We start from the raw sequence: 15,222 nt of genomic DNA, 5'->3' as shown, positions 1-15,222 counted from the left end.
CCTTTAGCCTGAAGAATAGTGTCCACAGCAGCCCCACAGGGAGCTCAAGGTAGAGAACAGCTTATCTTAATAAGATCTGTAGGTATGGCTTTTGTCTAATGTAGGGAACCTTGATAAGATTCATAGGCAGGGGCTTCCCTGGTGGCGCAGTGGTTGAGAGTCCGTCTGCCAATGCAGGGGACACGGGTTCGTGCCCAGGTCCGGGAAGATCCCACATGCCACGGAGCAGCTGGGCCCGTGAGCCATGGCCGCTGAGCCTGCACGTCTGGAGCCTGTGCTCCGCAACGGGAGAGGCCACAACAGTGAGAGGCCGGCGTACCGCAAAAAAAAAAGGGGGGGGCATCTATAGCAGTTATCCTATGTCTCTTCCATTCCAGCATTGTATGGGGGTTGGGGGTTGGGGGTTGGGGGGTGGGGAGTGGGGAGTGGGGAGTGGGGAGTGGGGGGTGGGGGAGGTGGAGGGCAGATGACTTGTCTCTTTCATTGGCAGCCTTCAGGTCAAGAGGAACAGCATTTGAGTTGCTGTCCCCAAGGAACCGCATGAGAGGAGCCTCATCTGTACCCAGACCTAATGATGAAACCCTGGCTCTTGAGCCTGAGCCTGAGGCCATATAGATGAGACTTTTTGGAGGGAGGAGGGTCTTGGGTGAGGATGAGTGTTTTGTTTTTTTTTTAATAAGTAAGTATACATTGGAATTTGAATGCAATGACCAGGATGAGTGTATTTTTCATGTGCAAGGAATATAAATAATTTGTGACCAGAGGGCAGACTGTAATTGTTTCAAAACATGTCCACAAATTCTTTGACAATCCGTCCGCTGAGAGGTAGAGTCTCATTCTGCTCCATTTGCATCCAGTCAAGCCTTAGTAACTCTCTTCTGAGAAACAGAACGTCGTGGAAGTGATGCTAGTGACTTCTGAGGTTAGATCATAAAAGACAGTACAGCTTTTGCCTGGCGCTCTCTTATGCTCACTCATGGACCTTGCCACCATGTTGTGAGGAAACCCAGGCAAGGTCGGTCTCCGGCCCTCAGTCCCAGCTAAGCTCCCAGATGAGAACCAGCCAGCATCAAATGCTAGACACGTCAGAGAGGAAACTTAGAAATGACCCAGTCTCATCTACTGTTCGACTGCTCAGCTACCATCTGGCCAAAAACTACATAAGAGATACTAAACCTCCTAGCTGAGCCCAGTCAATCTCCAAACTGTGAGCGGTAATAACATACAGTGATTGCTATTTGAAGCCACTATATTTTGGGGTGGTTTGTTATGCTGCAATGGATAACTGAAACAATGTGCCATCGGCAGTTGGAAACTGGGACTCAGAAAAATTAAGGGACTTTTCCCAAGTTCACATAGCTAGTAAGGAAGAGTCAGGATTTTAATATCAGTCTGAATCCAAAGCCATTCTCTTTCAACTAACAATAGACATGACAATAATAGTAATTGCAGCTAGTCTGCATTGAATGTTTTCTACAAGCAGGCACTGTTCTAAGCACTTTACAAGCAGTAACTCACTGAATCCTTATCACAATGCTATGAGGTAGGTATTATAATTAGCCCCATTTTACAGTTGAGGAACCTGAGACACAAAATGGTCAATTTGCCCAAGGTTATACAGCTAATAAGTCATAGAACCAAGATTCACTCTTCAAAGTTGGCTCCAGAGCATGCAGCCTTAACCACTATGCTATGTAGAGTCGAAAATTCAAAACAGATTATGTAAGTTGAGAAGAGAACCAAGGACAATCTGTTAAAAATTGTACTCTTTACAAGAGGCTGAAAAGAAGAGCCAGTGATGGAAGGACCTGAGAAGGAAGTGGGAGGGGAAAGAACCAAACACTACATCTACAACATACTGGAGGAACTCATGGCAGGATCCAACGAACCGTCTTCAGTCTTTAAGGTTGAACAGGTCAACTGCAAACCAACCATGACCTCTGCCCCAAATTCACAGTTGTCAGTAACAAACTCTTTCAAAGAAAGGAATCTTTGAATCATAGAATGGAGAGTAACATCCATTGGATTACCCCCGACTCACATAGACAGAGCAGCACTACTGGCCTTTTCTACTCTTCCTCTTTCAAGGGCAACGCTCACCCCTACTCTGGAATTATGAAGCTGCTACTTAACTTCAGAGATGAGAAAAGTAAACTCTTATACTTCCTTTAAAAAATATAGTTCGTGGGACTTCCCTGGTGGCGCAGTGGTTAAGAATCCTCCTGCTGATTCAGCGGACACGGGTTCGAGCCCTGGTCCTGGAAGATCCCACATGCCGTGGAGCAACGAAGCCTGTGTGCCACAACTACTGAGCCTGTGCTCTAGAGCCCACAAGCCACAACTACTGAGCCTGCACGTCACACCTACTGAAGCCCGTGCACCTAGAGCCCCTGCTCCGCAACAAAAGAAGCCACAACAATGAGAGGCCTGTGCACCACAATGAAGAGTAGCCCCTGCTCGCCACAACTAGAGAAAGCCCGTGAGCAGCAATGAAGACCCAACACAGTCAAAAATAAATCAATTTAAAATATATATATATGGTTCGTGACCTTGGCCCAATGAAGACCATCAAACCCACTGGGACCCTTTATCAGTTTGATGTTTTCTTTTAGATACAGCACTAAAGTTTCAAGTGATCCCTTCACAGAACTAATCTTAAACCAATGCCTTTAATTCCTACTTCTGTACAACAAGCTCTGGGCCTAATGCAGACTCTTCACCAGAGGCCCTGAGGCTGTGACACCACACAGAAGAAGCACAAAGCCCACATTATGTGTGGGCAAAGGTAGAAGCTGGGGTAAAATCGACAGAGGTGACAACAGTATTCCCAAAGGAACCAGTCTCAGCTCCAGCTCCCATTTGCCCTCTCAGTTAGCTGAGTGCATACCACGCACAGTGGAAACCTACTCAGATGATTTACATACTGAGAAACAAAGACAGCCAACTCCCAAACTGGGGGCCACCCATGTGCCTCCCTTCAACCTACAAATTAGATTCTTTCCCAGCAGCAAGGAGTTTCTCTCAGAGGTGGTGATGTCTTGTTCTGCCCAGAGTATACTACCTGGCTCCACATCCAGTGGAGCCTGGCCCAGTATTGGCCAGAATCACTTGGGCCAAGCCCCAGAGGTGCCATCTGAAAGGGATTACTGTCAGTACTTGGCCAAGACAATTTAATGTACGTGTTACTAAAAGGCCAGTGAATGTTACTAGCCTTTTTGGAGAAAGCATTTCCTCTTGAAAAGGAGACCTAGAGATATAGGAGAAGCTTTCTTGGGAAAACCCCATATTTTGTCTAAAAGAACCAGACCTGAGAAAAATTTAGCCCAATTTGTTGGATATAGTCCCACCCACGTAGGTACCTATCTCTTGCCTTGTTCCTATTTTCCCACTAGGTCCATCAGACCTAAAGTCCAAGGAAGGATTAGGAACTTTGTACTAGAAATTTCTGGAAACTTCTCTGATTCTTGGAAACAGGGGCTGAGGGATGGCTGTTACATTTATGACGTAAGCAAGTATGACAGCAGGCCTAAGGAGAAAGGTAGGAGCTAGATGCGATAAGGTGGGAGGGGTGGAGCCCCAGGTAAGAGGGTCTCAGAAGAGAAACCCACCTGAACAGACCGTGAAAAGGAAACCATCTAAGAGTGAGCAGTCAGACAGGCTGCCTTTGGAAACCCCAGTGTCCTTTGAAAAAAAATCTTCACTTGTGGGCCTTGGTTTCATTCTGTGACAAATGAGTCATGTCGTGGTCTGAGTCTTCTTTCTTCCTTTTAAAAACATTCTTCTTCTTTTTATTATTATGTTTCTCTGAAATTCAATCAACCAATGACAATGTCGGGAAAGTTGCACTGTATGCAGCCCTGCTATTATTTTATTTCTCACTCAGAGATGGGAATTCAGACACAACAGATCATCTACTTAACCTACCTGCTCCGTCCTGACTGGTAAATAAACTCTCTTCTCTAAAGCCATATAAAGTTACTCCAGAGGAGAGCCATCAATTGGGTTGTGCTTGTGAAATTCATTACTGGTCTAAACAACATGGTGAAGTGCTGTACTGAAATTTTATGTATCGCCTCAGGCACCAGTGAAAGGAACTCTGACTCGCTGAAGCTGAGGGCCACAGCCTTCTGCAAGGTGATGACTAGGGGCCCTTAGGAGCCCTAGGCTTGAAGAGAACTCCCTCTGGAGAGGCCTATCCCATCCCCACCCAATAATTCAGCCAAGGAGACATGGCAGAAAAATGCCTCATTTCAAGGCAATGACAAAAGAATGAACATACTAAAAGAAAGATGTGAAGAAATATTAGGTTTCTACTCCCTACCCTTTCAGAAGAAAAGAATGATCTAAGAACCAGTACTGGCTTCCAGAAGGCCCCAAGCTGCCTATAGGCAAAAAGGTACAACCACTCCTAATTTGTGATCTTAGCTTACTACAGAAGATGCCTGGTCATACCTCTTACCTCTTTAAGGTATTCAACCTGAAGCATGAACAGGCCAGAGTAAGAGAGTCCAACTGATCATTCCAGTGAGAAACCAGAATGGGGAATGACCAAAAAGCTTGCATGGCAAGTAAAAATGGAGAATTTTGCAGAATGTGAACTAACTAAAAGATAGGAATGAAACACAAGCCAAAATATTGACATGTATGAGGTAAACCACCTAGAGATAATTCTAAAACTCAACAACAGAAAATTACTTGCAAGAAAATGAAGAAACTATGGACTATCAAGAAAAAAACAAACAAACAAACCTGATACATAACTGAGAAGCAAAATTCTGCCCTTTATCGAAATGTCTGAAGACATTTTCCATGGTTGGTCTAGTCCTTAAGCCTGAGCTGTCATTTGAGGAATCTTGAAATTTGTCTAGGACGAAGTGGTCTTTATAAAGAGAAAGTAAAGGTCTCACTTTTCCCTTACTTGGCAATAGCCAGTAGTCAAATATTTACTAAAACATATTTTAAGTTTCAGGCCCCAAAGATCTTACAATCAGGTGAAGGAGCTAAGACACTGACCCATCAAAAGATAATTAACAGTGCATGGTATTAAATGATGTGTCACATAAGTGATACAGGCCATAAATACTAAAAGTCTAAGAAAAAACAATACTTCCTAAGGTCAGGGATGTGTGGCCAGTCCAGGATCTGAGGGGTAATAATACCCAACAAATATTTAGAGGAAGGACTCAAAGCAGGGTCTTTGTCCTATAAACATTTAAGGAGCAAAGTTTCATACTTCCAATGGGTACCACACATCAATTAATTAATTAAAATTAAATCCCACAAATTCCCAAAATGCCACCTGTTACATGCCCATACCTGTACCCCTCTGACCCTGGGCAGCCACCACACCCATCCCAACCCAGTGCAGAAACAAGGAAAGAGTATGAATGATTCAGTGTGAATCCAGCCCCAACTCTGGAAACCACCCCCCCAACTCTGGAAACCCCCAAATCAAAGCAGGATGAGTCAGGGACCTTCTTTCTTTGAAAGAAAAAAGGATGCTTTCAGCCATTTTCCAGTGACTTTCAGCAACTCCTCCTAACAACAATACAATGTAAGATAAGACCTGCCCAAGTAAAAAAGCAGACCTGGCAGGACTCCAGAATGTGGACCCTTGGTTGACCCCACAAGCATGATGAAATTTTGAAATGGTCATTTTGAAGTTTGAGTCTTAGTCCTCCCATTTGTGAAACAGAGAAAAGCAGTTTCTATCTGTGGGCTTCTCAAAAAATTGACTAAAACAGACCCATGGACACATCAAGATTTGCAGCCTACTTGGTCTATAGGACCAGCATTCATACCCTGGACTCACATGGGCTTCCCTACAGTTAGACCACACACATAATACAGTTTTCAGTAAAAATTTCTCCCCTTGTCTGCCTCCAGTCCTCCAGAACTTAATATTTTCACTTACTAGTCTTCCTGCTCACATTGGTCTAAGTTAATAAGATTTTGTTAATAACACTTATTGAGCAGGTGCTGTATTAATTATTTTACATGCATTATCTCATTTAATACTCATAGCAATCCTATTAAGTGCTATCACTATCCCCATTTATAGGAAACTAAGATACAGAAAGTAATTTGCCCAACATCACCCAGTTAGAAAATGTAGAAAATGGTTTCCAAACCCAGGTTCATCTGGCTGTAGAGCACAAACTCTTAGTCATTACACTATATTTAGCAGACTTTTTTTTTTTAAAGGAAGAACATCTATGAAAAACCTTCAGCTAACATCATACTTAATAGTGAAAGTCTAGGGCTTCCCTGGTGGTGCAGTGATTGAGAGTCCACCTGCCGATGCAGGGGACACAAGTTCGTGCCCCAGTACGGGAAGATCCCACATGCCGCAGAGCAGCTGGGCCCGTGAGCCATGGCCGCTGAGCCTGCGCGTCCAGAGGCTGTGCTCCGCAACGGGAGAGGCCACGACAGTGAGAGGCCCGTGTACCGCAAAAAAAAAAAAAAAAAAAAAAGAAAGTCTAAATGCTTTCCCCCAAGGATGCTCATTCTCACTACTCTTATTCAACATTGTACTTAGCAGTTCCAGCCAGTGGAACAAGGCAAGAAAAAAATAAAGGCAAACAGATTAGAAAGGAAAAAGTAAAAATGTCTTTTTTTTCACTGACTATACAGTCATGTACATGGGAAAAAAATCCTTAACAAATCTACCCCCGAAAACGTTACTGAAATGAATAAGTGAATAACTAATACAGGAGACAAAGTCAATATTTTAACAATTTTAACAATTATCTTTCTATATACTAGCAATGAATAAGTGGAAAACAAAATTAAACAAAAATACCATTTACAAAAGCATCCAGAAAACAAGAAGTACTAAGGAATAAATTTAACAAAATATGTGACCCATTCACTGAAAACTACAACACGTTATTGAGCTGCTTTTAACTGAAGCCTTCAAATACTACTTACATAATTACAAATAAACTCATCAGTCTAGCAGTCAAGATGGGTGGGAATATCATCCTAATTTACCCCTCTAGGACCTTTGCCCATTTGCTCCTTTCATCCTGGTCATTTTGTATACTACAAACATGCCCCATGCCTACTGAGAATGCTGCTGTCTGCATGGAATTGATTTAATCAATCAGTTCATCTCTATCCCTAAACCACCTCTACCTCTTCTGTCTCTGACTATTAGAATCCCATCTCAAACTGCTTCTCCAAGAAACTTTCTTTAATCCTCTAACCAGATCTTTCTTTCTTTTATGACTCTTCCCCTCCTCCCAAAAGCACTATGTTGGTATATCTTATGGCATTTGTCATACTCTAGATTGAATTACTGTTATATCTTTGTACTTCTAGATTGTAAGCTCCTTGGTGACAGGGACTGTCTGAAGTAATTCCCCTAAAGTACCTAGTTCTTTACACAGAGCACATCTGTTGAAGCAAACATTTGAAAGACGGAAATGAAAGAAAGCTCTTTTAGTAATACAACCTCTGGGATACCAAACTTCATCACTGTCCCAATCAAATTAATGATGTCCTGACTTTCCCATGGTTGGACCAGGTATTTAGCCATGTGGTAACCTTCCTTTTATTTAATTCTGAGGAGTGTTAGTTCAGCTTGGCTTCTGTTAGTTGGACCAATATCAAGATCAAGACCAAGTAAAACATCCCAGCCTAAAGGACAAAGACAGATCCTCAGTCTGTATAAACAGACGAGGGAGGGAAGGAGGAGGGGGAAGCCAATGTCCTAAGCAAAAAGCAGGAAATCATTGAAGGGAAAAAAAGAAACATTAAAGATTCTGCTTCCTAAGAGAGAATAAAAAGTAACCTGAACATCACATCTTGGGGGTCTGTGTTGCTAGTAGAATAAGGAAACTTTCTAGGATACCTGTGCCTCTGCTACTCTGGAAACATCTGCAAGGGCAAATGGAATGTTAACTACCTCCAGCCCCACCCCAGGAGGCAAGCAGCATGATCAGGTTCTCAGCTGAGGCACAGAGAAGAGCTAGAGGCTCTGTCCCAGAGAAGGTCCCTGGAGAGGCTATTTGGATCTCACTGCATGTACAAAGCAGGAAGGGAATGTTACTGTAGAATGGAGCTTGCATGCCACACTCTGCCAACAGCAACCAGCCAGAGCAAGAAGGCTCCTTAACTCAACCTCATTTCATAATTATCAAAAACATCACAGCTGGGCTTCCCTGGTGGCGCAGTGGTTGAGAGTCCGCCTGCCGATGCAGGGGACACGGGTTCGTGCCCCAGTCCGGGAAGATCCCACATGCCGCGGAGCGGCTGGGCCCGTGAGCCATGGCCGCTGAGCCTGCACGTCCGGAGCATGTGCCCCACAACGGGAGAGGCCACAACAGTGAGAGGCCCGTGTACCGCAAAAAAAAAAAAAAAAAAAAAAAAACATCACAGCTGATTAGCAGCAAATGATCTCAGTCAAGTGTGGAATCTCTGTCTTTTGACCCCAGATTGGCAAAAGCTTCCCAGCTCTTTGCCTGGGTACAGCATGTCCTCTTTCATGTCATCCTAAAGCCTTTTAATCATCCTCCAGGTTTGCTTCAGTTCCTACAGGCTTGCTTGAAACATTACTCACCAAGATTCATTTGTGTGTACTGCTGTTTTTAAAGGAGTCTACTTGAATTTCACATAAGACAGTGATTTTTTCAAACGCCATAATTTAGCACGTCCACTGATCAATTCATCTACTTTCCTCAGTTTTCTAAAGAGCTCCCTATATTATCTCTTGAAATTCACAAACTGGGTTTATCTCTATGTACAAATTCCAATAAGTAAGTGTGGGGGGGGTTAATTCATGGGAAACAAGTAAGACAAAAATCCCCATTTCACACACATCCATCCAAACTCAAAATTTGGAGGGAAATTTCTTTTACCTTTGATGTAAATTATACTAACAACGCTTCAGACCCTGAAAAGAAAGACCCAAGAACAAGTGTCAAAGACTGCACAGGGGAAACTTCATTGATAGTGAGATCATTCCTTTTCCAAATCAATGTTCAAAATTGCCATATGCCACTAAACCAACAGGCTTTAGAGGGTTAAGATGTCCCACTGTTTAGATTTGCATATTTGCTTTCCCCTACTTATCCAAATGGCAATTCCTCAGTCCTCTGATATTTTAACACTACATTCAAATCAGTTACCTTAAACGTACTTCAAAATAGCATTCAAGTGGCTAAATTCCCCTTGAGTCATACCAGCTATACATGAATATGATCAAAATCAAACTCTTTATCAGCAACTGGGGTCTTTGGTTTCTAAATGAGAATCAAAGCAATCATGCACTGTGGAGTTTTCTCTTCCCATATATGGGATCATGTGATTTCCCACATGGTTGCTATTGTGAGATTACCTACCAAGAGTGTAAACAATGGGAACTGCTGTATGGGCAGAGCTGCAGCCCTAAAGCTCAGTGACAAACCTTCGGATCTCTCCTTTGAGCACCCCAATTAAGACTCACAAAATTCACTGTCATAGAAAACTTCTTAACGGCGAAGTATCTGAAAAATAAGTTGGTATTTTTATTCCTCACTCTAGGGTTATATTTGTAAGGTAGGATACTGGTTAAGATCTTGGATTAGCTTTAAAATATATACATATATATATATACACACACACACACACACACACACTACTCGGGAAGAATTTACCATAATATTGGCTTAATGGCAAAATTAACATTCTCCATCTGTTAAGAAAAAAAAAAAAGATTACTTTGAAAAACATTTTGCTTTTAGAGAAATACACATTTCAAGAATATGTTATAATTGCCTAAGAGCTGGGTAGCTGAGGACAGGGGTAAGAAGAAGACTTTTCACCGTATATTCTTATGTGCTTTCTAAGTTTTGAACCATATGAAAGTGTTGCATATTCAAAAATAAAAATACAACTTTATAAAGGAAAAAATTAATGACATATTTGCTATTAGGAAATGAAATTAAAGTGTCCTAGATAGGGACTTCCCTGGTGGCGCAGTGGTTAAGAATCCACCTACCAATGCAGGGGACACGGGTTCCAGCCCTGGTCCGGAAAGATCCCACATGCCCCGGAGGAACTAAGCCCATGCGCTGCATCTACTGAGCCTGCGCTCTAGAGCCCACGAGCCACAACTACTGCAGCCCGCGCGCCTACAGCCCATGCTCCACAACAAGAGAAGCCACCGCAATGAGAAGCCCGAGCACCGCAACGTAGAGTAGCCCTCGCTCGCTCGCCACAACTAGAGAAAGCCCGCGCAGCAACAAAGACCCAACATAGCCACACACACAAAAAAAGTCCTAGATAATAAAAGATGGTTAAGAGCCTTGGGACCAAGAAGAAGTTAGTCACCTAGCTAGTTAATATAACACCCTCTCTAGCTCCCAAACCTCTTTTTTGTTAATTCAAGTTTATAGTTATCTTATTTTTGTTTAAACATGGGGGGGGGGTGATAACCTGCCTTCCAAAAAAAACAAAAAAAAGAGGGTCTTCTCCAACAAGACCTAGATTCTCCACTGCTCAAATCCCATTAACACTAATCAGCACAATGATTAAGCACATTGTGGTTAAGTACTCTAGTTGATTACGACTCCTTCAGAAAAAAAGGTTCCCATAGCGACAGGTAAGGGCTATCATCGAACTCAGCTTTTCAGCACAGGACTTGGTGTCACAGATAGGAGAGTTAAGATTGTTTTAGTATTAATCTGGAGGCTTGCTTTTTGAACTTCAATTGACTTCATCCATTCAAAAGACACTTATGAGAATCCCTCTGTAAGCCACGGGCCAGTACCAAACATTGAAGGGCAGGAGAGCTAGGAGAAAGACCCTCAAAGATAAGATATGGTTCCTGCCCCCAAGAATCCCAGTCTGCTGAGGAAAGCAGCCACTGAAAGAAATAATGACATTGTGATGGTAATTCTACCCCTAAATCTATAATCAAGCCTGTCCTCACCACTAGGACTGGTCAGTTTCTAATCTAGTTTCACTTTCCCATCTTCAAGCTGCAGCACAGCTGGGTTTCCAGCTGGCTGGGGAAGAAAAGATTCTTTAAATAAACAGCACTTTAAAAATATGCAGTCGCTTTTGCTATACTGAATTTTGTGAACCACCTTGCTCTAATATGTGAATTTGGGTGCCACATTAATTTAAAACTATCCTAAAGAACATAAAGTCCCCCAGGAATACACCTTTTCTAGCTTTAACAACAAAGTACACTATACGTTGGAAGAAAAAGGCAAATCATAAAGTCCCAAAGGAAGAATGATCTTTCTTAAAAAAAAAAAAGATATCTATTGCATCTATTCAATAAGGAAACAATTTAAAAAACATACACATATAGGAAAGCAAATGATAGAGTGTGATTAAACCAAAATATATGCAACCATCATTAAAAATGTAGGACTATTTGCAGAACAGGATGCTTTCATAGCATTGTACCGAGTTGCTAATCCCTGAGAGTCCTTTTCAAATCTTTTTCCTGTGCTTTCCTCAGAAGGCACAGAAAACACCTCCATGTATGTAATCTTCTGAGAGAAATGCAAACATTTTACTCCACTCTTTACCACCAGAGGTAGTAGTTTGGGGTGAATGATAAACATTAGATCTATAAAAATGCCCCTCTGGCAGATATTGCTATTCCAGAAGGACTTAACAGGCTACAAGTCAACATTTCATAGTTGTGGTAAAATTAGCCATTTATGAAGACCTTTATCTCTCTGTATGGTACCTTATCCCAAAGTCCTGGCCCACCAAAACACAGCTTTCTGGACAATCTCCCTAGGAACCATACCTCTCAGAGCCCAGACAGGCTCAGAGCTGAAAATGGCTAAATAAAGTAACAATTTAACCACAGTTGCTCAATATAACGGCCATGATGACAGTTTCCAGGTGCCAGTTTCCCTATTTTGCAATGGGCAGATCTGCTCCAAGGAGAAAATGTTCCCAATGACCCTGTGGCCCAGAGGGCTTTTTTTAAGAGATAGAAAACAGAAAATAAATTTGTTAGTTATTTCCTGCTGAGCACAAGGAAGGTGTTGTGGTTAGTTAGGAAGATTTGTTTCCTTATTTAATATACCATTACTAGTGCATGTTTTCTTCAACCACATTGTAGGAAATAAGAAAATGCAGTTCATGTTCTTCTGTCATATTATCACCAGTTCCACAAGTTTCCTCTCACAAAAATGTCCTTTAATTTCTAATCCCTTAGATAAAGCCCCCAAACTGACTTGTATCTATATACTATCAATTCAAAGCAAAAATTTTTGCACTCTAAAATGTTTACTCCCATACACTTTCCTGCCCCTTGATAATTTGTGATGTATGAGGGCCTTCTCGTTAGCAGTGATTGCAGTCCTAAATTTATCTTTTTGAGAACTATATTGCACATGCTATGTTCATAATATGAGATGACCACAACCTAAAAGCAGACTATATTTCTGAACCCCAGATCTTTCATGATCTCCACATTCAACTATTAAGCTATTAAACACTCACTAAAACAAACAAGGTAGAATTGATGGAGGAAGGAGGAGGAAGACAGGGGACGATGACCACTGGGGCTCAGTGGACCAGACAAGGGATTATGTGGCAATGTGCACGATGCACATTCAGGAGCAACTCACTGAAAACCAAAACAGAAGCTGTCCTTGGATAAGTTTCAATAAATGTTTTTACTATCTATTTCCCACTGCACAATACAGTTCCACAGCTCCCCAAGGGATCTCAGACAAAATGCTTAACACAATAAAAAATTAGAAATTCTTAACTGGTCTCAATTTGTCATCATCAAACATTTCAGAGCATAAAACCAACATTAAAGAGCAGTCAACAATATTCCTCAGAACAATGTCAGAGAGATAAACCACTATTATCACCAAAGTTTCTTTCTTCTTATTAAGACACTGCAAGAGTCTTCTGATTAAAGTGGTCGCAGTTTAACATAATACCTAGATATACTCCCACCACTAAACTAAAAGTCATCTCCTGAAGCACAGGGGTGGGGAGGGGGCGGGGGACATGGGGTAGAAGGGAAGCTTCCAAAAGTCAAAGGCATTTATCTAGAAAGATGAGGGCAGCAAAACTTCCTACAAGCTGTTACACATTCTTTGCTACTCAAAGCCTATTTATACTACCCAGAATCAGTTGGTAAACTAGTAAACACACCAACTTCTACGACAGACCAGGACATCTGTCACAATTCAGTGATTACACAGCTCAAAGTCACACTGCAAACACCAAATCCAGCCTTTGGGGATAAAATGAAACCCCAATATGAATAAGCACAAGACAAGCTAACATCAAACACTCCAGTATGGGGACAATTTGGTTCGAAATATCTTACTGAGAAGTAAGTACTGGATTCAGGGACAAGAAAAAAAAGATCTTAAACTGACATTTCTTTGACTTTTGACATTGGAGACCTCCATTCCCAGCTGCACAGATCTACAGATTTCAGTGTTTTGTTTCTAATCACCTGCATTCCTGTTCAGCATTCAACATCATGAAGATGAGATATGCAGTCAACACATCCTGCTGGTGAGATGTCAGAGCTGAACTTACAGCATTCAGCAGAAGTTACTCTATTTTGCCGTCATCACAATCAACAGACCTAGGAAGATCTCCCAGAAACAGCCAAAAGAGGTGTCTGCTCACTAGTCGTGGAGGTTAAGAGAGGGCTGTGCTACCAGCTTAGCAAAGACAGGCAATCACGATGCAGAAAAAAACCCTGAGCCACATGGGGGACAGAAAACAGTAGCAGAAAAAGTCCCAACTCTGCCTGCGCCAGCGGTGTGGATGAGCTGACCGGGAGCCCAGGAGAGGAAGGAGGGGGCGGGGGTCATGATTCCCTAGGAGAACTTGTAAGCAGAGGCCTTCACAGCCTGGGAATCTGCCCAGCTGCTCCTGCAGACCCTGCCAGCCTGGGCAAGGCAGGCCCGTGGGAGCAGAGCGGGCAAGGCCTCCGAGGGTCACTCCTGACTCACTGAGCCTCGGGCCAGCAACACCAGGACCTCTCCGTTTTTCCTGCCGCTACTGGGCTATGATGGCAGCTTTCCAGCCCCACATGCTATACATCAGCCGCAGATCCCTGCTGGCACAGGCCAGCGCGTCCCCCCGCCCCCACCCCTGGCACACTTTGAGCCTGATCCTCCTTCTCCCCAGCCCAACACCCTCACCCACCATGCCAAACGCCCTGCACAGGGGCGGCCCCACCCCCCAGCGGCCGGCCGGGGCGCTGCCAGGCCTGGGCACCTGCAGCACCTCCCGCCCCACCCCCATTCTCCACAGCTTCGCCCCTCCCCCCTTTCTCTAGCAGAGGGAGGGGGCGACTCACCGCAGTCAGTGCACAGGATCTTGCCCACCTCTTTCTTGAGGTTTTTGCCGTTGGTGTCAAGAGGGGCAAAGGCTGTCTTAAAGACTAAGGGCTGCTCCGTGGGCTCCAGGAAAAAGATGTAGCGCTGGTTCCTTTCGAGCGGCGCACAGGAGCCCACGCTGATCACCTGCTCGCGCTGCAGTCCCCCACTCCGGAGCGGCCACTTGTCCAGCACCTTCACCAGTGCCACCCGACCCGAGGCGGGCGGCTCACGGGTGCTGTTGGAGCTGGAGCCGCCGGCCGGGGCCAGCCCCAGTACCTTGCCCTCCACCACCACGGGTGCCTTGTACGCCTGGTCCTGCACCGACTTGAGGCTAGGCGAGTAGCAGGCGAGCGACACACCGAAGAGCAGCATAGAGAATCCGGGGGCCGGGTCGCGCCTCATGCCGCCGGCGGCTGCGGCTCGCGAGCGGGCGGCGGCTCTCCGGGCTGCGGGGCTGCGGGGCTGCGGCTGTTGCGACGGCCGCGGCTCTGGGGGCGCAGCGGGACGAGAGATGCCGCTGTTGCTGTCGCTGCTGCTGCTCCTGCTGCTGCTGCTCTCGCCGCCGCTGCTGCTGCTGCTCCTCTCGCTGCTGCTGCTGTCGCTGTAGCTGCTGCACCGAGCCTTCTCCAGTGGCGGCGGCGGCGGCAGCGCTGAGCAGCAAACCTGCCGCATCTGGCCAGGCCATTTGGGGGGCTCCGCCGCTCCGCCGCCGCCGCCGCCTTGGGAGGGGAAACCAGAGCCCGCTGGAAAACCGGAAACAGCGTAACGTTAGCGCCTTGTAGCCCTCCACCCGCAGCCCGGGGAGGCGGCCCAGCTAGGGCAGGGGGCAGGCGGCAAGCGGGCCGCGATGCGCAGCGCGGAGGCGCGCAGCGCTCCCACCCTGCGCGCCAGGACCTGGAGGTGGATG

At 44.7% G+C, this 15,222-nt stretch overlaps 1 protein-coding gene across 5 annotated transcripts in view; it reads right to left on the bottom strand.

Annotated features, from left to right (window-relative positions):
- The window catches only part of NRG2 (neuregulin 2), a gene marked incomplete at its 5' end in the record, with an annotated part of 178,173 nt that extends 163,186 nt beyond the window's left edge, over nucleotides 1–14,987 (bottom strand). For all 5 annotated transcript variants that reach the window (XM_079703624.1, XM_079703626.1, XM_079703625.1 and 2 more), the window contains one exon: nucleotides 14,294–14,987. In XM_079703624.1, the coding sequence (XP_079559750.1) occupies nucleotides 14,294–14,987 (694 nt within the window). The remainder of the gene's footprint in view (nucleotides 1–14,293) is intronic.
- Nucleotides 14,988–15,222: the final 235 nt, after the last annotated feature.

This window comes from Hyperoodon ampullatus, assembly GCF_949752795.1.
Source record: "Hyperoodon ampullatus genome assembly, chromosome: 4".
In the NCBI taxonomy this organism is placed as follows: Eukaryota; Metazoa; Chordata; class Mammalia; order Artiodactyla; family Ziphiidae; genus Hyperoodon; species Hyperoodon ampullatus.
The sequence above is the reverse complement of the archived record's forward strand: the minus strand, read 5'-3'. Positions and strand labels throughout refer to the sequence as shown.